The sequence below is a fragment of the Panthera pardus genome, unplaced genomic scaffold (genome assembly GCF_024362965.1).
Source record: "Panthera pardus isolate Hobbes unplaced genomic scaffold, ASM2436296v1 HiC_scaffold_17, whole genome shotgun sequence".
Taxonomy (NCBI): domain Eukaryota; kingdom Metazoa; phylum Chordata; class Mammalia; order Carnivora; family Felidae; genus Panthera; species Panthera pardus.
Window position 1 is genome coordinate 29,736,205 of NW_026526732.1, and position 24,720 is coordinate 29,760,924.

Consider the following 24,720-nt stretch of genomic DNA (forward strand, 5'->3'; position numbering starts at 1 on the left):
TATTCTTAAATGGCAACCATATTTTTTCTTTCTCCAATAATTTTGAAAAGGACTTAATTTACTTTAGTTCTTAGGTAGTAATTAAAAGAATGAACTGTAAATCTCATTAAAAAATTAATATATTTTTCTAATTCTAGTAATTTAGTAAAAAAAAAACAGTGTTCTACACTCATTTAGTAGCTGTCTGTTGTTAGATTTTTCCAATTTTTACACATTGACTAGAATTGCAGAGTTTCTGACATAACAATTTTAACGCTTGAGATTTACTCTTTTGTCAAGACTGTAGCAGTGACAGTAACACTGCTTTTTAAAAATTGTCCATTATTTAGAGGAAGAGATAACGAGAGTGTTGAACATAAGCTGATTATTTAGTGTAAGGTAGTCTGTTTTCTATCAAAAATCATAATTATTTTAATCTTATGCAAGTATTCATACAGTTATTTCATTATGGCTTTTAAGTCTTTGAGATCATGTTCTTTATCTATGCTATGAAATTACATATATAAGGTTAATGGAGTATCTTGTTCTCTAAACCTCTACAGTGAGCACTTTGCAAAAGCAATATACACAACCTAAGTGGGGAATAATTAAAGCTCTCTCTAGATTTTATTTTTTGTGTGTAATGTACTAAATGCAGTATTTTACCAACTATACAGTGTGTATTTAATCAATGACAAAAGTAGGTATGTTTAAGAAAAACAGACCTATCCAAATATAATTTTTCATTTTACAGTATAGTTACAATTAGTAGACAAATTAACGTGGTTCATAATAACTAAGAAATAGCTTTGTCAAACTGTAAAGAACCCCAGCCATCAAATCTTTGATCATATTATTTTTGATTGTTAGGAAATTTAGTTTACCATTGGTTGTTATCATTGCTTACTTGAGTCCCATTGGCTGTGTTTTTAGAGAAAGTTTTAGAAACTTGTGCATTTCAGAAGCAATATATAACTTTTTATCCTTTTCCAGGATATGGAAAAATGAAATAAATAGTACCAGTACTTTCAGAGTTTTGCCTCATCCTTCTTTTGTTTACACGGCTAAATTCCATCCCGCTGTGAAAGAGGTGGTGGTTACAGGGTGCTATGATTCCGTGATACGGATATGGAAAGTTGATATGAGAGAGGATCCTGCCGTATTGATCCGACAGTTTGACACACACAGGAGTTTCATCAACTCTCTCTGTTTTGATGTTGAAGGTATGTCACAATATATTCCAAATGAAAGATAGTTGCATGAAGAATTTTTTTTAATTTTATTTCACCAAGATAATTTTTTAAGTTTGAGAGGGATTTTGTGTATTGATAATTGTACGTATTTGTATATATGTGCATTTTGCAGATCATGTGGTAGATGTAGGCACAGATTTAGCACTGACGGAGTTTTGTTTGTAATTTTAAGTTCATTAAATTCCTAAACATTTATACTCAACTAATATTTACTGTGAGAACCAGTCATATATCATATCTCATAAATATATTTCATTGGATTGGTGATTATCCCCTCAGTAGGTTTTTTTGGTTTTTGGTTTTTTTTTTTAAGATTTATTTATTTATTTTGAGAGAGAAAAGTGTGAGTGGAAGAGGGGCAGGGAAAGAATCCCAAGCGGGCCCCACATTGTCAGTGCAGAGCCCAATGGGAGCTCAAACCCACAAACTGTGAGATCATGACCTGAGTGGAAGTCGGACACTTAACTGCGACTGAGCCACCAGGTGCCCCCTCAGTAGGTTTTTTTTTTTTTTAAGTGGCTTTTGAGTGAAAGGGTTAAAATGAGGAAGAACGGGAAATACCAAAAGAATATTAGATAGATAGTGGGAGAAACCTGTATTTTACAGTGTGTACTGAGCACCACTGCATTCAGCTAACAGTTAATAGGTATATGTTATAGAGTCATCTAAATGTATCTGAAGAAATTTTCAAGAAAAAAACATTTTCTATTATCGGCAATGCTTAAAATGTTTTCAGCTTTCTCGTATCATGAACATGATTTCTATGAATACGAATTTTATTTATATATGTGTGTGTGTATGTTTATATATATATATATATATGTTTATAAACATATATATGTTTATATATGTGTATATATATATATAAAGCTTTGTTGCACTATTATTTTCTTAACATAAATTCCTAGATGTGAGGTTACTGAGTCAAACATTTCTAGAGTCCTTGCTATGTGGTTTAATGTTTTAAATACTTTACATGTGTAAACTAGTTTATTCCTCACAAAATCTGTATGATTATGGTATATACCTTCACAATATTTCAGACGCTGGATATACAGACTATAGCTATAATTAATTAGTATGGGATCCAGATCAAAATGACAATACTGCTAATATATTCATTTTAACTATAATGATGTTAAAAAATTGGAACACATTTAGAAAAGTCAACCAAGGATAGAAAGGTGTCTGTAAACTTTGTCATAGTAGAAGTAACCCAGATTATGAAAAGAGGAAGGAATTTCTTCAAATATTTGACTAAGACCTCTATACATGAAACAAAGAAAGTCAGTCTGTGTTGCTTCCAGTAGGTAGAGATGGGACCAAAGCTGCAGAAGGCAGATATTCTTTGTTCAGAATTAGGAAGAACATTCTAGCGTACAGAGTAGTTCATCAGTTGAATAGCTGCTTTGTAAAATATTAAGTTCACAGTTGCTAGACAATTGTCTGTTCATTATGGTGTGGTAGACATTCCTGAGTGGGTGTGAAGTTGAATTCGATGGTCTCTGAGGTTCCATTCAACTATGAGAGGGTTTGACTCTAAGAATGTATGTTAAACTGAAGCACCTGTTACTTTTTATTTTATTCATTCCCTGATCATTTACTGAGTTTCTACTGGTATCAGGCACTTTGCTAAAAGTATGTATAAAATATAGGTGTTTTTCCAGGAATACAAAACAGATTATATAGGTTAATGAAAGTGAGCAATACAGACATATTGGATAATTCAAATAATTTGTTTGGCTTTATAATTTGAACCATATACAAATGCACTAAGATGCTCATTTCTTTTTGTATTCAAGTTCAAGTAAGTGACAAAGGGAAATAAGTCAAAAGTAATTCGGTAGAGTGAAGAATTCATTTAAAGATCATTGGGATTTGACTACAAATTGTGTTGTGGTTTTTGGCCTTTTTTTTTTTTTTTTTTTTTCACTAAAACACCTTTTAATACCCCTCTGCTTCTTTGTTATACTGGGCTGTGTTTTACCCATTTCATATTATTTGTTTCTACCTGTGTGTAGCACTTATAAAAGAGTAATTTTACTTTTTTTTAAATAGGTCATCACATGTATTCAGGAGATTGCACAGGGGTGATTGTTGTTTGGAATACCTATGTCAGAGTTAATGATGTGCCACATTCAGTGCATCACTGGAGTGTAAATAAGGTATAAAATCATACTTCATATTTAGGGTTTAATTAAAGAAATTAGAAAAAATTGAACCACATGAATTTAAAAATATGATGTCAGGACACTCTGTTCTCTCTTCTCAAAAAAAAGTGAAGTTTTTCTCAGTCCCTGCAAGCTATCATTGATTAATTATCAAGTCTTCCTGATGGCTAATTGGTGATATAGCAACTTAGTGAAAATTTTCATTTTGGTCAGACTTCTCTTCCTTATTTTGAACCCTAATTTGTGATATGGCGTTCAGTGATCCACTACTGAAATTATGCTCAAATGAGGCATATGTTAATATTACCATCTCTAAGTCATAACTTCTGTTATCTGCTCTTCATATTCTTTCTTTTGACCCAATAACATCACTCTAAAAACAACATGCTCAACATTTTAACAGTCGTGTCTTTCACAATGATGTAATCAAAATTAAGTAATTATGAGTGGGGTCTACTATTCAATCACTATAATTGCTTTCATTTAAACTTTGCTAAGTAGGCAGAAACAAACGAATAATCTTTCATTTTTGGAGTGTTTTTAAGGTGGCTGGTATATTAAGCAATTTTGTTGGTGCGTATTCGGTACTTTTTAGTTAAAAATACAAAGTGAATTCTTAAACTTGCGTTTTGTATAAGTTGATATAGTTTCTAATATGCTATAATTTATTCTTAAGTTTTTGTTCTTCTATAACAGTTGTCCTCATTTGAAGTAAAGACGCTCTAAGTGAAAAAGAATTTTTATGAACTTTAGTTGAATCTATCAGATCTGTTTAAAAAACTGTCTATTCTATTTTTAGTCATTCTCATCTAGTCTCTCAGATTAATGATTGATGGCTTGGAATTCGTGTTGTAGATTAATTTCACACACTTTGAAAAGAACTTTCTAATTCTTATATACCTGAGGGATTGGCAAAACTCCAAAGTCGCCTATTCCAGTAATTTGCGTGTAGAATGCGAAGTCTATTATTTGTGTTAAATATCGTGTGTTTCTTTACCTCAGTATAGTAGCTAGCTAAAAGGCAAATTTATCTTCAAAATCGACAGCCTGGTAGTTACTTGAGACAGTCCAAAATAAAAAGTCAGGAAATGAACTGGAATGTCTTTCAGTAGCTAATGCCCTAGAACAAACTGTAGACTCTGATTTCTTATGTGGTTCTCTTCAGCCAGCAGTGAGACATGTGAGGTTATATTCAGCTGTCCCTTAAGATGAAGTGTCCGTGTGCTGTTGCACACACTCCTTGTTACAGGACACGGGCTTCAGAACTAGGGCATTTTTAGTTTGAAGATGAGTACGATAAAGAAAACTATAAAGGAAATCATTAACAGATACTACAAACGCTAGACCTGCTAGCACTTTTGTCAAATTCATGCCTAACATAACTTGTTAGACAGCTCTGTGTTTTTGATTTTGCACCTTTGCATCTGTGTAAATGTTTCTCAGACCCCCAACAGTGCATCGCCGACCCCAAGTTGTTGTAGTTCAATTAGTATAACCCCCATCTGTGCTGTCAGTGTTTGGCTCTTTTCTGTAACTTTTAAAAAGGAGCTAGCGGCGGGTCTCAGTGTCAGACAGCGATAGCGTGGGCTCAGCTGCTGCTCCCGAAACTGTAGCCCTCTGTACTCCAGCTGGTGCCATACCGCCCCTGAAGAGGAGACCCCTCTAGGAACTGGCGACAAAACATAATGTCGGAGCCTCGAAGGACATGAAGGCTAATTCCAAATTCTGCCTGCAGTTAAAGCAGACTTTCTGTTGACTCTGTGGACTTTAGTCTGAGCAGTTTTGCTTTAGTAATTCTTCCTTGTGAGGCTTATCCAGGCAGATTTTCCTTCAGTATGTATGTCTTTCTTGACATCATTAGCCAGGAGTCTTCCATGGCTGCCTTAAATAACTATCAAAAAAAAAAAAAAAAAAAAAATCCTGGAGGCTCAGGTGCACTTTAGATTTGGCTCCACTATAACCCACCACCACAGGGAGGAAGGCATTGCTGCTGGAGGTGTAATGGACGTTAATACTGCTTTACAAGAGGTGCTGGAGACCACCCTCATCCACGGTGGCCTAGCACGTGGAATTCGCGAAGCTGTCAAAGCCTTAGACAAGCATCAAGCCCGTCTTTGTCTGCATGCATCCAACTGGGATGAGCCTCTCTCTGTATGTCAAGTTGGTGGGGAGGCCCTTTGTGCTGAACACCAAATCAACCTCATTAAGGTTGATGACGACAGGAAACTGGGGGAATGGGTCGGCCTCTGTAAAATTAACAGGGAGGGAAAATCCTATAAAGTGGTTGGTTGCAGTTGTGTAGTGGTTAAGACTATCTGTGGCAGAGAGTCTCAGGCCAAGGATGTCATTGAGGAATACTTCAAATGCAAGAATTGAACAAATAAAAATCTTGGTTCTTGTTCCTTAAAAAAAAAAAAAAATCCCTAAAACTACAATCTAAATTAAATGAGCTCAGAATAAGATGCCAGTAACATACCTTTTTCAGGATAAAGTGGAAATAAGTACATGAAAAAATGATCTCATACTGAAATAGAATTTGAAAGTTAACTCCGTACTAACTTTTGAAGTTATAAAAATTAGAATCTTTCTTATATGATGGTAAGCAAGAAAATTCAATGTTAGAAGTTATGTTTTAAGAAGTGCTGTTTATTTGGGAATATACTACAATAATGCTAATTAAGTGTAGCCGTATATAACAGTCAAAAAATACATATTATCAGCTTTATTTTCAACCTTCATTGGGAATTCTTTGGCTAGCAATTTTAAAGGGCGCTTTAAATTATAATTGAAAATGACTTCTTCAAATTAGTTTTGTACTCTAAAAGAGGCTTCATATTCAGTAAACTGTTCAGTGCTAATATTTTATAATCTTTTTTAATCATTTCAGGAAATTAAAGAGAGTGAGTTTAAGGGGATTCCCATAAGTTATTTGGAGGTTCATCCCAATGGAAAACGCTTGTTAATCCATACCAAAGACAGTACTTTGAGAATTATGGATCTCCGAATGTAAGTATATTTCAGTATTGACAGATTAAGCACTCATAGAATAAGAAATGAATTAATTCATATTTATAAAATGCAGCTGTAGTTTTTAAATAGACAGTTTTCCCTCTAGAGGACATCTGACAGTGTCCGGAAGCATTTTTGAATGTTAGTATTTAGTGGATAGAGACCAGATAGTATATAGTGGATAGAGACCAGAAATACTGCTAAGCATCCTACAGTTTGTAAGACAGTGCCCCCACCTCACAACAAAGAGTTTTCTGGCTCAAATGTGAATAGTTCTGAAGTAGAAATATAGTCAGTTGCTCTTTGTTGTCACAATTAAAAAAAAAAAGAAGAAACTTCTGCCTTAGATATCTTTTACTTTTATGATACTGGTATAGCGTAGTGCTCTGATATACTACCATAACAGAATGAGATGGCTTTTGATTAACATGTCCTTGTTTTTCTTATTCTGTTTTATTTCTAAATAAGGAAAGGAAGTATCCTTAATGTTAAAAGCAGAGAAGCGGGATTCTGGACAAACCAGCATGGTCTTCTGATGGTTCTTATTTGGTGTTAATAGTACTTGTAAAACAAACAAGAGAAGGCTAGTTCTGTTAGTTGTCACTATTGTATTTTGAAAGGAAAATGTGGTAGTCTACACTAGTTTATTCTGCAGTTATCTTTTAGGGCTAACTGTTAAGGCCTTCAGTGTTTATGTGGAGCTGTTCAGGGTACTGACATCAGTGCTATAAGAGAATGATTAGCAGAATTAGTTCATTAGGAGTTTATAATCTAGTTGAACTGCCTCCAAAATAACTCACAAAGCATTTAATGAGGCTAAATTGTGAGATCTTCTAGGATTGGAATCTGCTTATTCTTCTTACATACATAGTACCTATGTTATGCCTGGCTGATAGTAAGCACTTGATATGTATTTTTTTTTTTTAATGAAGATAAATACATAATAAGAGGATTATATCCTTCATGGCAATAGTAAAGGTGATGATAGGTCTACTATAGCCTTCTATTAAAGGCTCTATGGAGAGGCTGGCCTTTGAGCTCGGTCTTGAAGGATGGATGGAATTTAGAGAAGATAGAAGTGTTGTCAGGAGGGTGGAAAACATGAAAAGCCTGGAATAAAATTCAGAGGTAGGTTAATAGAAGTTGTGTTCAAGGCAAGGTGGGTAAATCTGTAGAAGCATAAGTTTCTTGATAAGGAGTGCTGAGAGAGAATTTCTTTGGTTTTAAAGGTTACTCATTTATTTTGAGAGAGGGTGCACATGCATGCAGGGGAAGGGCAGAGAGAGAGCAAGAGAGAGAATCATAAACAGGAGAGCATCCTAAACAGAATTGTACAGAGCCCAACGCGGAGCTCGATCCCACAAATTGTGAGATCATGACCTGAGCCGAAACCAAGAGCCGGACACTGAGCCAACTGAGTCACCTAGGAGCCCTGAGAGTTTGAAGTAGAGATTAGAGCCAGATTTTAGAAGGTCAGGCCTTAGAAGTTTGGTTATTCTCTTTTTAAGTAGTATGTAGTATTCAGCGTAGAATCATGCTTGAGCTCTAGAGGCAAACTGCTTAGAGTCAAATACTGCCTTTTCCATCCCTGACTAACTGATTAACCATCCTGTGCCTCTCTTTTCCTCCTCATTCAAATAGGGGAAATAATATACCATATTTGTAAGGGTTTTGCGGGGAATAAATTAGTTTACACATGCAAAGTGCTTAAAACATTACGCCATATAGCAAGGACTCTAGAAATGTTTGACCCAGTAACCTCAGGTCTGGGAATTTATGTGAAAATAGTTATAAAGCAGGGAAAAAGTACAATTACACAAGCTTGTTCATAGAAATCATGTTCATGGTAGGAGAAAGCTGGGAATATTCTGTTGTCTCATAGTAGAAGATTTCTTAAGGTACGTTTAGACTTGATACAATACATACCTACTAAAATGATAATACCTAATTTATACACTCTGACACAGAGGGCCATTATTCATGAGTCATTGTTAAATCGGGGACAATTGTGTGTCTACCTGGCACATAGTGAGCACTAAGATAACGTTAGTTATTATTCACAAGCGAAAAAGTCTAGAAAGTTGTATACCATATTTAATAGATGATTTAATCATATTTTTATCTAATATTTCTGCAAGTGTCCCAAGTCTGCATTGTGTGATTTTAAAAATTTATCACATGGGGTGGTAAATGGGTGGCTCAGTCAGCTCAGGTCTTGATCTCACAGTTTGATTCATGCTATTGAGCCCTTTGTTGGGCTCTGGAGTCTCTCTCTCCCTTTCTCTGCCCTCCCCTACTCGTGCACACTCTCTCTCTCAAAGTAAGTAAACTTTTTTTTTTTAATTTATTACCTGGAAAAAATATGAGTATAAAAATTTTGTACATTTTTCAGTAACCAACTCAAATGCTACTTCTATAATATAGGCTCTCTCTGCATAGCTAGAAATAATCACTTTTATCCAAATCTGCAAAGTACTCTTTTTGTTCTTTTATGGCACTTTCTGTATCCATTTTCTGTTTTACATGGATGCATTCCTTCTCTGTCCTGCTAAATTAGAAACTCCCTGACCTCCGGGACTATCTCTTTCTTTATTCTACATCCGTCATAAAATGTCTCCCATGTAACAGAGTCTCAAAAATCGTTAAATGCAGGTGAAGTATTTAAGAGAAAAGGGTTTGTTTGTTTGTTTGTTTTTTAACCACCAGTCTTTTCCATGGTTAAGACAGGTTATATGTGTGAAATCTTTTTTGTTTATAGATTAGCAGCAAGGAAATTTGTAGGTGCAGCAAATTATCGGGAAAAGATTCATAGCACTTTGACACCATGTGGGACTTTTCTCTTTGCTGGAAGTGAGGATGGTATAGTATACGTTTGGAACCCAGAAACAGGTAAGTATTTCATTTATCTTAAAAATATTTTTTGGTTTGTTTTTATTTTGAATAAGGGTGAAAACTACCATTTTCTGGAATAATTTTCAAGGAAATTCTGATTTCAGGTTCTCAATTATGTTTATCAAAATGGAAAATGGGAAAGCTGATAATGGAACTAAGCTGCAGTCTAAATTTGTATTAACATTCTGTTCTTTACTGTTTTGATATCTTTCACATTATAATTCAATGTTTATAATGAGATATTATCAATCTTAAGAGAAGTATTTTTTATTGTGGTTGATATACAATATTATATTAGTTTAAGCTGTATGACAAACATAATGATTCAACAGTTACATAATTACAAAATGCTTGCAGTGATCAGTGTAGTTACCATGTGTCATCATACAAAATTATTATATTATTGACTATATTCCCTATCCTATATTAAGAGAAGTATTTAATTAAGATTGTAATGCAAAATACAAAATATTTATAAGCTGAATTTGGAATATAAGTGAGTATACAAATGGCTACATATCTATAATATATTTTGTTGGAAACAAACATATTCCTGTCGAAGTTTTGATGTCTGAAACTTAATAGCAACTTACCCGGAGCGGGGCGCCTGGCTGGCTCTGTTGGTAGAGCATGGAACTCTTGACCTCACGGTTGTAAATTCAAGCCCTACATTGGGTGTAGAGATTACTTAAGAATAAAATCTTTAAAACAGAAAAGAAAAAAAAAACACCATTTACTTCAATTACTGTAATTAATTATTCATTTGTGCCTCACCTTTGCTTTTCAAAAGAAAAGCTAAAACCACATAAACATTTCTTAGCACTAAATTGAGAGATTTTATAAAATTTAAAATATCTTTAATCAGTAGTATTTGGTTCACTGTGCTTATTCTCTTAATTTTTTTTCCAAGTGTTTATTTAAATTCCAGATAGTCAACATGCAGCGTAATATTAGTTTTAGATGTAGAATTTAGTGATTCAGCATTTACACGCAGCACCTGGTTCACATCACAAGTGCCCATCCTTAATCCACAGTCTCTCCATCTTTTCTTTAACATGTTTGACTAGTCAGTTCACTTAGTGTTGTTTTTTTTTTCTTACCGTGTTTTGATACTTTAGGATTGGTTTGGAAGTGTTAAATCTCTTTTCTCCTTCAATAAGTAGATCTAGATTCTTTGCTTTGTGAGTTCTGTTTTTCATAGGTTCCTTAGGCCTCTACTGTAGGTCTCTTTTAGCCATTAATAATCAGATATATCTTTAAAGCAGGTGGTATCTCAGTCTCTGGGGAAAAACAAAATAGAAAAATTTTTTCCCCACCAGATCTCCCTCAGCCAGACAGTATCTTCAGTTTTAGAGCCTGCAAGTTCCTTATGAGTTCTCCCTGAGTTCTTTGTTAGTTGGCATTTGCTCAGCTCTGTCAGATTTCAGGGTCAGATACTTCTCTACTAGTAAGTTCTTTGTTTTTATTTTGTGCCTGGAAAACCTCATTGAAGAGGTTGAAGAGGCAGAGTAGAAAAGGTCCAACAGGATGAAAAATAGATATAAGAGTTACTTGGGCGATTAAGTGTCCGACTTCAGCTCAGGTCATGATCTCACAGTTCGTGAGTTTGAGCCCTGCATTAGGCTCTGTGCTGATAGCTCAGGGCCTGGAGCCCACTTCAGATTCTGTGTCTCCCTCTGTCTCTGCCCCTCCCCCCCCTCGCCAAAATAAATAAACATTTTTTTAAAACTTAAGAGTTACTCAACTATTTTTAAGTATTTGAAGTTCTCATGTAAATAGTATGAGCTTTATTATTACATACTGTAACTATTTTAGTAAGTTGCAGAATAATCTTCTAATGAGAGATATTTGAGATAGTACAAATGATTGAATGTCTTTTCTTATTTAGGAGAACAAGTTGCGATGTATTCTGACCTGCCATTCAAATCACCCATTCGAGACATTTCTTATCACCCACTTGAAAATATGGTTGCATTTTGTGCGTTTGGGCAGAATGAGCCAATTCTTCTGTATATTTATGATTTCCATGGTAAGTTCACTGCTGATAAGTAAAGAATATTTCGAGGAAAGTTTACTTTTAGACTTGGAATCATAGAAAGGTAGTCATCACAAGTCAAATTCACCTAAAAATTATTTGAGAATGTATTAACTAAATTTCAAAGGTAAATAACATTTAGGAAATATGGATCTTTAATGTTTTCAGTTGAATATTTAATTTCTTATTCCATATTTCTGTTTTTCACCAGAGCACATAGTTGTAATAAGTTATAGTTTTAAGAATTTCTTAACCTAAAAGGAAGGCAAAAAAATCAAGTGTCAGTGAAACAAGATCTGGAATTGGAAATGTAATGTCTTTTTTTACTCTAAAATTACACTGCTCCGTCATTCTGAGAAAAAATAAAGAAATAAAGATTCTGGACACATTTTTCGGGAATAATATAGCATTCTTAGAATTATTTGGATTTATGCTGTATTTCATACATTTCCTTAATTTCTTTCCTGAAATTAGGATTTCATTGTTCTACATCGCATTGATAGTGCTGTCACTCCCAAAATTACAGTTCCATTTTCTTTATATATTAAATCTTGTTCAAAAATAAATGGTCTTTATTAGTTTCTGATTTGATTAGGATGTCATATATCATCATTCACTGTTTTTGCTAAGCTAGGATGGCTTACATACAATGTCATAAATGCATAAATGTGCAAATACATCCATTATAGGTAACATGAATGTGGGATTATTTGGCAAAGAGTTTTAAATGTAAATGAAATACAAGTGGTTACGTTTACTGTGTTCACGCAGATCACACAGAAATGTTAGCGTTAATTGGTTGTTAATGGTTGTGATAAGTGCTAAATTATTAAACAGTTAAGTTCTAAGCCTGAAATTGTTGATCACTGAATGGGTATTATTATTATTATGCTATTCCAGGCAAATTATATTAGAAAATAATTTGTAAAATTGAAATTTATTTTTAAAAATCTTACCAAGATGTAACCAGTTTCTCTAATGCATATTCAAATCTGGTGACTGGTGCAAACATGTATCCAGAGACAGGTCTTTCTCTGTGCCAACTCTAAATCTTCCTGTGAAAGAGAGTTACACCTAGGCACTTATTCTTAACCTGGGACTGTTGTACAGAAATCAGCAGCGCAGTTATTTCCTCAGAACCTTTAGAGGTTTCACAACAGTCTTCATTTAATTCCTAATGTGCTTTTTTTTAGGCTTTGGAAATTTTCACTACACATGCAAGTGAAAGTCCCACTCTTCTCTTTTTTTATTCAGTAATTTTTGGTCATGGATCAAGGGTTTCCATCAGATTAGCCCAGTGGGTTTGCCAGTTTGGTTTTGAGGCAGTAGGCACATAGACTAAGAAGTCCGTTCTAGAAATGTCGGTAGAAAGAGCAGAGTGCTTTTAGGAATTCAAAAACAGAGGTTTTAGGTTCCTTTCTGTTGCTGTAGTGACCTGGTGCAAGCCTCTTGCCTTCCTGAAGCTCCATTTCCTGATCTGGTAAGTGGTACCACTACTGTTTAATACCTGTGCCACCTAAGAGAGCCATTTGTGGGGAATCTGTGAGTCGGGCACTGGGAAAGTACTTCATATATGGAAAAGGACTATATTAAAACAAGGAAAAAGGTAAGATGGGTTGTTACCATGTTCATTTAACCCATATATACTTGACTTTGTGGTACTTTAGGTTTTAATATGCTGGTAAGCACCTCTCTATGAAAGGGAATTGAAAAAAAGGGTTTTTTCCCCTTTCATTCATTCTATTGACAGCCTTTATTAGAGTATGCACCTTTTGGGGTCAGTTGTATTAGAAAATAAATCATGAAGTTAAGAACATCATGTTATACCTATACTATATTACTGTCAAAAGGAAGGAATTCAAAGTGTTTCAGAAATTAAAAAGTTCAGATAATACACATGGAATTTAAATTATTTTGTACCATGATTTTAGAACACAATTTTCAATATACTGATACATTTACAAACAAAACTCAAAATGTTTCAACACATTTTCCTAACTCTTTGTTGCTTATTTTTAAAATGAGGAAGCTTAGGAAGAAGTTACATAATCCTAGGCAGTCCAAGATTTAGCACAGTTCTTGTGAATGGTATATATTCATAAGAAAACAGAAAGTTGTTTTCGATCCAAAAATAAATTTTACTTATTAAATACAGGCCAGAATCATCAAGTGAAATAGTGTTTAGATTTTTTATTAAAACATATAGTATTTATTATTAATCTTTTACAGGTTTGCCTTATATTTTATTTATTTTTTAATACAGGAATATTTTGCCCAGACTTTCTTGTCTGAAAGTACAGTTTACATGTATCTTTATATAAATGTTTTAATGGTATAAAATTTGAAAGATATAGAATAGTTACATGATTTTAAAATAGTATTTATCAGAGCTGCTCATTCGTTTAGACATTTTTCAAGGAAAATGGAGCAAACTCATTTTTTTTTATAAGTTGAATAAGCTGTGAATGAGACCACAATGGTAGCTAAATGTATCATCTGTCTTTCAGTTCTAGCAAAATCTGTGAAGAGTCAGCAAGCATCTTTCCCTGCTAAGCATATGTTCAGGTTGTGGTCTTTTGGGTCTTTCATTCTACTGACTTTTTGCTGTTTTTGGTAAGGAACACAATTTTTACTTTCAGAAGGCAGTTTTATTTGCCTGGTGTTGAAAGGGTTAATCATCTAGTAATACAAAATTTAGTCACAGAGTACCACAAATAATGTACTTTTAGGATTCCCATAATAACAGAGTACTAGTCAGAAGAAAACAGCTTCCACTGAATTAAATTTATGAACCTAGGCTCTAGCAGTTAATGTTCTGTTATTAATATCTGTCTACCTCCATCTCTAGGATCCTGTTCTACATGTAATGATAATCATAACTAGTACTTACAAAGCACTTTCTTTGTTCCTGGTACCGTTTTAAGCATTTTATATATATTTACTTCACTTTTCACAATAATCTTAAAAGATAGGTACTGTAATTATCCTCATTTTACATGAGCCAGGAGTTGAATCCAAAAAAACTACCCTTGGAGACCATGCTCTTATTTGCTACACTAACTTGCCTCTTTAGGAAATTTCCTGAAGTACTAGCTTTTGATTGTCTAATAAGCAGACTTTTTTTTTTTTTTTTCTGCAGTATCATTTACTTTATGCCTCTTGAGTATGTGATTTTTTTATATTATCTGTACTTCGTAGGGAGCAGAGATGGAGGCTTATTCATCTTTTTATTACCAGTACCTAGCCTGAATACTAACACACAGTGAATATACATGTAGTATTTTAAGCAGGATCAAGTCTTAAATTGGTAAATTGTCAGCATTACTTGATAATCCCAGGTAATGAGCCTGACGTTCCACTAGGTGGCAATCTTTTCTCTGCAACAGATTAACTCTGGAGTACTTTTTAGTCATAGTGGCTTTCTGAGGAAAGACAAATCTTTATTGAGCATCTATTGTGTGTGCCAAGTTGAATAGGGCTATAAAATCCAGGAACCAGACTGAGATTACCATGCTCCTTTCCAGTCTTTTGTGCTTTCCAAGTTGTCGATTAAACCTCTGGAAGAATTTTAGTTAAACTGAACAACAATCTCTAGCATTGACACTAAATGTGATTTTATTTATAGGATTCATATTCATTAACAACCACCTACATTGTCATTGTTGATGGCTTTATTTTGCACACTGCAACATACTTTACCAGAGTTCAAGGCAATGTATACCTTTATGTTCCTATAAAAAATTTGTTGTATAAGTTGCTTATTGACCAAAAGTCCATGGTGTTTGCAATGCCTTATGTCTAACATAGTACCTGGTATATTACTGATGTGCAGTAAGTGTGTGAAATGAGAATTACAAATCCTATAGAATAGCATTTTTCCCTTAAATTTTATAAAAAACATAGAATGAGAGGCATGATCGATGAGTAAATTGGGGGATAATAATAGTGGTAGTAGGAGCTAACATTTATCAAACATTGACTGTGTCCCCTACTCTTTTTTTTTTTAAGTGTATTTATTTATTTATTTTGAGAGAGACAGAGAGTACAAGCAGAGGAGGGGCAGAGAGAGAGGGGGACAGAGGATCTGAAGCGGGCTCCTTGCTGACAGCAAAGAGCCTGATGCAGGGCTTGAACTCATGGATCGTGAGATCATGGCCTGAGCCGAAGTCAGACGCTTAACCAACTGTGTCCCCTACTCTTATGAGCATATTACATACATCTTCCCATATAGTCCTCTCAAAACCCCACAAGGTAGATGCTATTATTATCCTCACTTTGCATATGATGAAACTGAGGCACAGGGAGAATGAAGTAATTTACATCAGGTCACACATTTGATAAATGTTAAGGTTTACCCAGCTAAGTCCAGAGCCCATAGTTTTAAAACGCCAATCTGCTTACTTCAGTCTTGGCATTTCCTGTTTCATGAAGTAACTTAGTTAAGAAGGTAGCCAGATATTCCTGTAATAAAATGTATTGTTTGTTTTTAATTTTAATATTTCGAAAAAGCCCTTAAGACTAAAAGGAACTTTGGTTACTTAGTATTATTAATAGTTCATTCCTTTACAAATGTTGGGGATGATTATAATGCATTAAGCAGTTGTATTCTCAGTATAGTCCAAAATATGAATTATCTTTATTATGTAGCATTAAATTTTAATGTAAATAATTTTGTAATATTTTTGCAACAAGCTAATATGTAGTTGAGGTAAATTTAATATGCATAGTTGTCTGTATAAATTTAATAGTGTTCTTAAAGTACTAATGATGAATGCCTGAAAACAAGCTCGGTTATTACAATTCTCATACTTGGATAAGGTTATGCAGTAACATTTATAACTGATGGTAGGTCCAAGTTTAAGTGTCTATTGTTAGCCTAGTAGGAGAATTAAGAGATAGAAATGCCATATTTGAAGATATGCTTAAACTACCTATTTCTTGGCTGTATCCTGAGGCGTCTATTTTAACATTCTGTGCAAAATGGATACTTTGATTTGGTTATGTCATTCATAGATTGAGGACATATGAAAAAGTAGCTTTGAGCATAAACCAGAGCTGTGAATTCCTCATTCAGGCATTTTTTTTATGTTTACATTGGTGCTTTTTAAAGTGCATCAAGAAGGAAGAATGGTACAGTGTGAAATAGCAGTGTGGTAGGAAAGGCTGGAGTAGGAGTGAGCTCACTGGAATTCTAGACAAAGTGCCATCACTTTCTGCTTGACCCTGGTCAAGTAATTTAGCATTTTTGTATCTGTTTTTTTTTTTTCACTGTAAAATTAAAATACCTATCCTGTTTTATCAAATACCTCTCTTAGTGTTTTATCAAAGGCAAAAATGCAACTACAAAGCATGGTATAGAGCATTCGTATATTAAGAATTCATGAACCAGGCTGCAGTAGAGAAATCCTAGCCTTTTTCTGTAGCAATACACACATCACACACTTTAGTTGAATAGCATGACATATGGAAATTGATGGATAATGGAATAGGAAATCAACAGAAAGACAATAGCATGTACTTCAGGGGACCTGGAGATAGTTTATTATATTTTGGTGTTCACCCAACAGATTTGCTGAATGTCGGTAGATGCTCTCCCATTTGGTTGGCTATGAGACATGGATCTACTACATTTTCTTGTATAGCTTTTTGGACAGTTTCTTTTTTTTTTTTTTTTTTCAACGTTTATTTTTGAGAGACACAAGAGACAGAATGCGAGTGGGTTAGGGGCAGAGAGAGAGGGAGACACAGAATCTGAAGCAGGCTCCAGGCTCCGAGCTGTCAGCACAGAGCCCGATATGGGGCTCGAACTCATGAACTATGAGATCATGACCTGAACCGAAGTTGGATGCTCAACTGACTGAGCCACCCAGGCGCCCCTGGACAGTTTCATTAGTAACACTTATAAGTTCTCTTTGACATATTAAATATTAAATATAAAATTACTAATGGTCCTGAATACACCCAAGCTATTAGAATCAAAGTGTTACTCAATAGAACTTGTCTAGTGCATCCATACAGTTTCTTAAGATTAGCTGAAGCAGGAACAAGTCGGGCCCAGTAAAGTACAATTAAAAAAAAACCATTATAAGCCCTTAAACATTCTTGTCCTGGCCCATTCAGACTGCTATAACAAAATACCAGAGACTACATGGCTTTGTAAACAACAGAAATTTATTTCTCACAATTCTGAATGCTGGGAAGTCCCAAGATCAAGGCATAGCAGACTCGATATCTAGTGAGAGCTTACTTTCTGGTTCACAGACAGGATCCTCTAGCTGTAACCTCATGTGATAGAAGGGGTGAGGGAACTCTCTGAGACCTCATTTATAAGGGCACTAATCCCATTCATGAGGGCTCACCTCGCAAAGGCCCCACCTCCAAGTACCAGCACTTTGGGCATTAGAAAGAACTTCAACATGAGAATTTCAGGAGGACACAAACACTCAGACCACAGGAATTCCCTACACATTGCAGATGTTAGAGGAAGAGAAGGAGGGTGCTGCCTACCTGCTGAATGCTGGGAAACTAGAAAAGCAGACCTGCCAGCTTACAGTAATACTATATTTAGAAATCGTTCATCTATAAGTAAAGAAATTAGGTATCCTGTAAAATGACTATACCCATTAACAGAGCTGTGTAAAATAATAGGTCTTGAACAAAGGAATTAAGTGTTGAACCAAAAGGAAATCTTAATGTAGTATAAGAGAAAAAATATTTTGTTTTTTTAGGTGCACTTTGTTATAAAGTCAATAACATAAGTAAATATAGGTTTTAATAATAACAAACATGTATTCACTCTGAATGCAAAAGGCTCTGGATTAAAATATCTTATTTCCTCTGTTCTTCCTCCTATAAAGATAAAAATCTCCTGAGAAAACCACGTTATTTTTTATAATTGTTTAAGGTCAGAACGTACACAACAGCACTGAACTTGTATAAATCAAAATTTGATTATCAGTTATGAAAACATTTTATGAATTTAAGTGTGTACAATTTAAAATCCCCAATTATAGCCAATTGTAGGCAGGTTTAAAAGTAATTTGATGGGTATATCATTCCTTTAAGCAAATGTAGTTGCCACCTCTGTGTTCTTAGCACCTTGTGGGTCCCTCTGCTACACGACTGAGCACACAGTAGTACTTGTTGACCTCCAAGAGATTCAAGCCCCAAGACGGGCCTGTGTCTTTGCATTCCCAGAGCCTGCTCTCGTGCACTCCTAAAAAAGTGGTGGAAGGATGGAGATGAGACTTACAGTTTTGAGTTTTCTCAGGTTAAGTTAGTTTTAAATGTACAAAGTTAAATTAGCCAAAGAAGAGAAAATGACTAAGTGAAGAAATACAGGTATTTAATTGCAACATTGTACTCCAGTCATGGCCTATGTGAAAATGGTATAGAAGCCTTTGAAATGTTAGAAGCATAGAGCTCAAGGGAATTTCAGAAAGCTTCCATTATGACCTATTTTACAGTGAAATAATCTGTACAGCGCTATACAAATAGGTGTATGTATTTGTGGAGGGTGAGGGAGGGGAAGAATGCAAAGACTTGTAAGTAGCTTCTGTTTCTAGTATCTGAGAAACTAGGTCTTTGAATATTTCTGCAGACTTCTGTTTTTATGACTGCCTTCACAGCACTAGAAGTGTTAAATATAAAGTATGATGTCCGTGTGACTCCTGGAAACCCAGTGAAATGTCTTTTGCATAGAAAACTCTCCTTAGACAACAGAAACAAATATTCATAATTGTTTGGGCTTTATTTTTGTTACCTGCATCTGTGTAGGCCATTGTAACCTTTTTGGAAAGGCATCTTTATACCACCAAAAATAAACAGGCAATGCTTTTTGTTATTTTTACTTGTTAAAAAACTCCTTTTTTAAAGAAAATATGATACATAATACTTAGTGTAGCATAATACTTAGGAAATACAGTTTGGCAAGAAGAATAAGATAAATATCAAAATCCTGCTATCCTGCATAACTGTTGCTTATATCAGCATTTATGTGCTTCTGTGCTCGATCACTCATAGCTTCAAGTTAAATCGTGGTGGGCTTATTAGGTAACTAGCAAGTACAGAAAAACAGAGAAATCAGAAAATGCCATTAAATACTTTAAGTCCAGCTCTACTTTCCACTCAACAACAACAACAAAAAACAATGAAATGTTAAAAGAACAGTTTTGAAAAGCAAATAAGGCAAAGATGGTGAAACATTATTTTTATCTGTTGATTCATTCATCCCTGGCTCATCTACTAGTGTTAAGCCTTCAGTTTCCAATTCCAAGAGCACTTTTCTTTCACCTCCTCAAAGTTTCTGTTGTTCTTTAAACAATCTGAATATTTGAGAGTAAATTTTCAGTGTTAGGAAGGGAAGTTCAGAACGTCTACAGAAAAGTAGTGGGCAGACCCATGAAAATCTAAGTCTAGAAGCAGCTACGCTTCCATCTGCAAACAGTAGTTGGGTATTGAGGAAGGAGCATCCTCTGGGATGGTAGGTTGTAAGCAGGTCTTCTCCCTCAGTATTGTTCCCTGGTACTTTCATCATTAAGGTCTGCAGAAAGAGAGCACGCGTTAGAGTGTGTGCTGTATTTAGAATGTGTAAATGAAGTAGGGCATGAATACAGTGTTCAAGGCCCTAAAATTTTTTATATGTGCTATCTCAGATTCATGGTTGATGAAACCCCAAGACCGGTGACAAAACAAAACAAAACCACGTGATTATTCTTTTGTATATCCATTATATTGCTTTATAAACTATTTTTCCTGCAATTAACATGTTAGTAATATTTCATCATGGCAGCTGTACTTCTGTACATAATTTTAGTTGCTGAATTCCCTTTCATTAAACAAATACACCATAATTTATTTAAAATATTATTGTACAATTCCACTGTTACATAGTTTTTCAATATTTTATTTTATTTTATTTTTTTTTAAACGTTTATTTATTTTTGAGACAGAGAGAAACAGAGCATGAACAGGGGAGGGTCAGAGAGAGAGGGAGACACAGAATCTGAAACAGGCTCCAGGCTCTGAGCTGTCAGCACAGAGCCCGACGCGGGGCTTGAACTCACGGACCGCGAGATCATGACCTGAGCCGAAGTTGGACGCCCAACCGACTGAGCCACCCAGGCGCCCCAGTTTTTCAATATTTTAAACACGACTTCAGTACTTGCCTGGTTACTCCATTTTGCTTCTTAGGAAAAAGGATCTTGAGGTGCAATGGGTCAGTTAAACAGGCCAAAAACAAACAAACAAACAAAAAATATCATTTTCTAATTTGCCTTTTTTTCCGTTATTCCTTCTTACTGGTGAGGCTGAATATTTCTTTTATTGGCCACATAGTTATTCTTTTGTGAATTTTCTGGGGTGGTCCTTTGCCCATTTTCTGTTAGATTATTCATTTTTAATTCATTTTATGGGGACTCTTTGCATGTTAAGAATATTAACCCCTTTTATCACTAGTTTGTCATTTGCTTTTTTTTGTATGAGCAACATTATTAAGGTACATTGAAATACAGTAAACTGCATATATTTAAAATGTACATTTTGATAAATCTAAACATATTTAAACATGTGTGAAACCATCATCTCAATCAAGATAATGAACATATCCATCATCTCTAAGTTACTTTGTGCTTCTTTGAAATTTCTCCCTACCACATCCTTCCCCATGGCAATCACTATGAGTTAATTTCCATTTTCTAGAATTATGTATAAGTGAGACTGTTTATACCATGTACTCTTTTTTGTCTGACTTCTTTCACCCATAATTACTTTGAGATTTATCTCTATTTTAGCTTTTATTAATAGTTTATCCTTCATCCTTACAATGAGTATTGTTTCATTTTATGATATATCACAGTCTGTCTGTTGATGGAAATGGGGGTTGTACCCAGTTTTTAGCTATTAGAAATAAAGCTGCTATGAACATTCATCTACAAGTCTTTGTCTGAACACATGCTTTCATTTCTCCTGAGTAAATTCCTAAGAGTAGGAAGACTGCATCTAATTGCAGATGTCTGTTTAACTTAAGAAGCTGCCAGACTGTTTTTAAAGTGGTTATGCCATTTAACCTTTCTCCCAGTAGTGTGTGTTTCAGTTATCTCCATACCCTTGCTAAATTTCAAGTGGTCAGTCTTTCTAATTTTAGCCCCCTCTGATACTGGTGTGCAGTGCTATTTCATGCTGGTTTTAATTTGCTTATCTTTAATGACTAATGTTGTTGAGCCACCTTTTCATGTACATATTTGCCATCCATTTATCTTCTTCAGTGAAGTGTCTGTTCATGTCTTTTGCCCGTTTTTTAGTTAGCTTATTTTCTGACTATGAAGTTTTAAGTGTTATGTGTTCTCCATAAAAGTGGTGCTCTATTAGATACATGATTTGCAAATATTTCTCCCAGTCTTTGTCTTCTAATTCTCTTCTTAACAGTGTTGAAGAACAAATGTTTGCAATTTTGATGAAGTTCTAAATTACCAATTTTTTTTTTATATGGAGTTTTGGTTTTGTGTCTAAGAATCTTTGCCCAATCCAAGCTCACAAAAGTATCCTCCTGTGTGTTCTCTAGAGAAGTCTTACGGTTTTCGGTTTTAGATTCATTTTGAGTTATTTTCTGTACATGGTGTGAAGTATGTATCAAAGTTCATTTGCTCACATATGAATATCCATTTGTTCTAGCACTATTTATTCAAAAGAACCGGCTTTACACCATGTCCGTACATGCTGAGCTCTATTCTGTTCTCTTATCTATTTGTGTATCTTTGTGCCAAAAACAAAGTGTCTTGATTACTACACTTATTATAATAAGACTTGAAGTCAAGTTGTATAACTCCCCCCTTTTTTTTTCAGCTTGTTTTGACTCTTCTAGATCCTTTGTATTTCCATGTGAAGTTTAGAATTTGACAATTTCCCCAAAAGGGACCTGCTGGATTTTGAGTGAGATTACGTTGAATGCACAGATCATTTGGGGAGAATTGGCATTTTGACAGTATTGATTATTCAAATCATGAACATAATCTATCTCTTTATTTAGGTTCTTCTTCAGTTTTATCTCAGCACTGTTTTGTAGTTTTCAGTGTACATGTCTTTCCCATCTTTCATCAGATGCTTCCCAAAATATGTCATGTTTTTTATATCATTCTAAATGATATATATTTTTTAAATTTAAATTTCTGACTCTTTGTTACTTGTCTATAGAAATAATGCTGATCTTGTCTAAAGTTGATTGTTAGTTCTAATGACTTATGTTTTTAGATTCCAGTCAGATTTTTTACACAAATGTGGGGCCAGGACCTGAGAGTGAGAACCTCCATAAATTTCCTTTGTACTGCTTTACTTGCCTTACCATCATCTTAGCTCTGGATAGACGATTCTGTTTATAAAGCCAATTTCATTTCTTCCTTTTATACATTTTATCTACTTTTTGGTAGTTCAAAGCAGGAGGGAAAATCTGGTCCCTTTTACTCTTATTCTGGCCAGAGATGGAATTCTCTTACCTTTCCTATGCTTTTTTATTTTTATTATGATAGCCTTATTTTTTTAATTTTAATAGAGACTCTTTAAATGTTCACATAGAAAAATATGTCCATCTTTTATGTTGACAATTCTTAACATTTTCTGACTCATGCAGTCCTTTGACAAATAATCTGATAAAAGTTATGGATCTGATTTCCATAAATATTTACACATTCATATTTCTATATGTAACTTCAATAGTCCACAGAAACCCTGGAGGCTGGTCTATTGATTGATTCCCTGTTATGAATCTTGATTGTATCACTTTCTTCTCATGTTATGTTTAGAAAGTCCTTCTATTAAAAATTATATAATTAAGGAAATACTTTTTAAGTGATTACTGTATACTTTTCTCCTTTGTGTATACAGACAGGTACTTACAAATTTTTAGATTCCTTTATTTTAAATGATCAAATGAGATAGTGTATATAAACGCATTCTAAACACCATAAAGTACAGTATTAATGCTGTTGTCCTTGTCATCGTCATCATCAAAAACATTCACTCTTTTGGCCATCTATTCCAGTCTGGGGAGTTAAATCCAAAGAAAGAATTATTTCAAGAAATAATTTGAACTATGAAAAGTACTTGTTCATACATGGTCTGTAATGAGGGAAAACAAAACATTGTAAATATTTAGTAATAGGAGAATGCATAAATAAATAATAGTGCTTCATTGGATGAGATGTTGTAAAGCATTTAAAAGTGGTAATTACATAGTTATAAAAATACGAAAAATGTATTTAAATTGAAGAAAATTAAATTTTATTCACATTATGGTATCTTGTGTAAAGTGTCCATATGTATAAAGATTAAGAGGTGTATAGAAATATGAAAAGAGTTGTTTTGGGGAGATGGGTTTGCAAATAATTATTTTTATTGTTCTCTCCTTTCCTTTAATTCTATTCTTTTTTTTTTAATTTTTTTTTCAACGTTTTTTATTTATTTTTGGGACAGAGAGAGACAGAGCATGAACGGGGGAGAGGCAGAGAGAGAGGGAGACACAGAATCGGAAACAGGCTCCAGGCTCCGAGCCATCAGCCCAGAGCCTGACGCGGGGCTCAAACTCACGGACCGCGAGATCGTGACCTGGCTGAAGTCGGACGCTTAACCGACTGCGCCACCCAGGCGCCCCTCCTTTAATTCTATTCTATTATACCTTTGATTTTTTAAAATATTTTTTTATGTTTATTTTTGAGAGCAAGAGAGACAATATGAGTGGGAGAGGGGCAGAGAGAAGGGGAGAAACAGAATCTGAAGCAGGCTCCAGGCTCCGAGCTGTCAGCACAGAGCCTGACGTGGAGCTCAAACTCACGGACCGCGAGATCATGGCCTGAAGTTGGCCACTCCACCGACTGACCCACCCAGGCTCCCTAATGCCTTTGATTTTTTATATTACGTTTTCTGTATACATATATTTAAAGTTAGGTTCCGGGGTGCCTGGGTGGCTCAGTTGGTTAGGTGTCCGACTTTGGCTCAGGTCATGATCTCGCGATTTGTGAGTTTGAGCCCCGCGTCGGGCTCTGTGCTGACAGCTCAGAACCTGGAACCTGCTTCGGATTCTGTGTCTCGCTCTCTCTCTGCCCCTCCCCTGCTCACGCTCTGTCTTTCTCTGTCTCTCTCTGTCTCAAAAATAAATAAAACATAAAAAAATTTAAAGTTAGGTTCCCATTCCAACATGTTTTTTACCACACCAAGAGATGGCCTTCAAGGCTGATTTATAATACTGCCTGACATAAATCATCTGTGAAATTATTATTTTTCCTTTTTCATGCTTTTATATTATTGAATAATTCCACAATTTCACATTTTGCCAGTCATGTTGTCTTATTATCACCCAGTTTTTAAAATGTATTATGTAGTTTCTGATCGT

At 34.7% G+C, this 24,720-nt stretch overlaps 2 protein-coding genes across 11 annotated transcripts in view; both read left to right on the forward strand.

Moving 5' to 3' along the window:
• The window catches only part of AHI1 (Abelson helper integration site 1), a 208,127-nt gene that overhangs the window by 54,012 nt on the left and 129,395 nt on the right, over positions 1 to 24,720 (forward strand). For all 10 annotated transcript variants that reach the window (XR_008422886.1, XR_008422887.1, XM_053904459.1 and 7 more), the window contains 5 exons: positions 973 to 1,202; positions 3,291 to 3,397; positions 6,291 to 6,409; positions 9,171 to 9,301; positions 11,193 to 11,333. Coding sequence is in view for 8 of the 10 variants with exons in the window: in XM_053904459.1 (XP_053760434.1) it covers positions 973 to 1,202; positions 3,291 to 3,397; positions 6,291 to 6,409; positions 9,171 to 9,301; positions 11,193 to 11,333 (728 nt within the window). In the remaining 2 variants the exon portion in view is untranslated. The remainder of the gene's footprint in view (positions 1 to 972; positions 1,203 to 3,290; positions 3,398 to 6,290; positions 6,410 to 9,170; positions 9,302 to 11,192; positions 11,334 to 24,720) is intronic.
• On the forward strand, positions 4,159 to 6,260 carry LOC109249890 (40S ribosomal protein S12-like). Its single transcript, XM_053904465.1, has one exon. It carries the CDS (start codon positions 5,405 to 5,407, stop codon positions 5,777 to 5,779), a length of 375 nt encoding a protein of 124 aa, XP_053760440.1. The 5' UTR covers positions 4,159 to 5,404; the 3' UTR covers positions 5,780 to 6,260.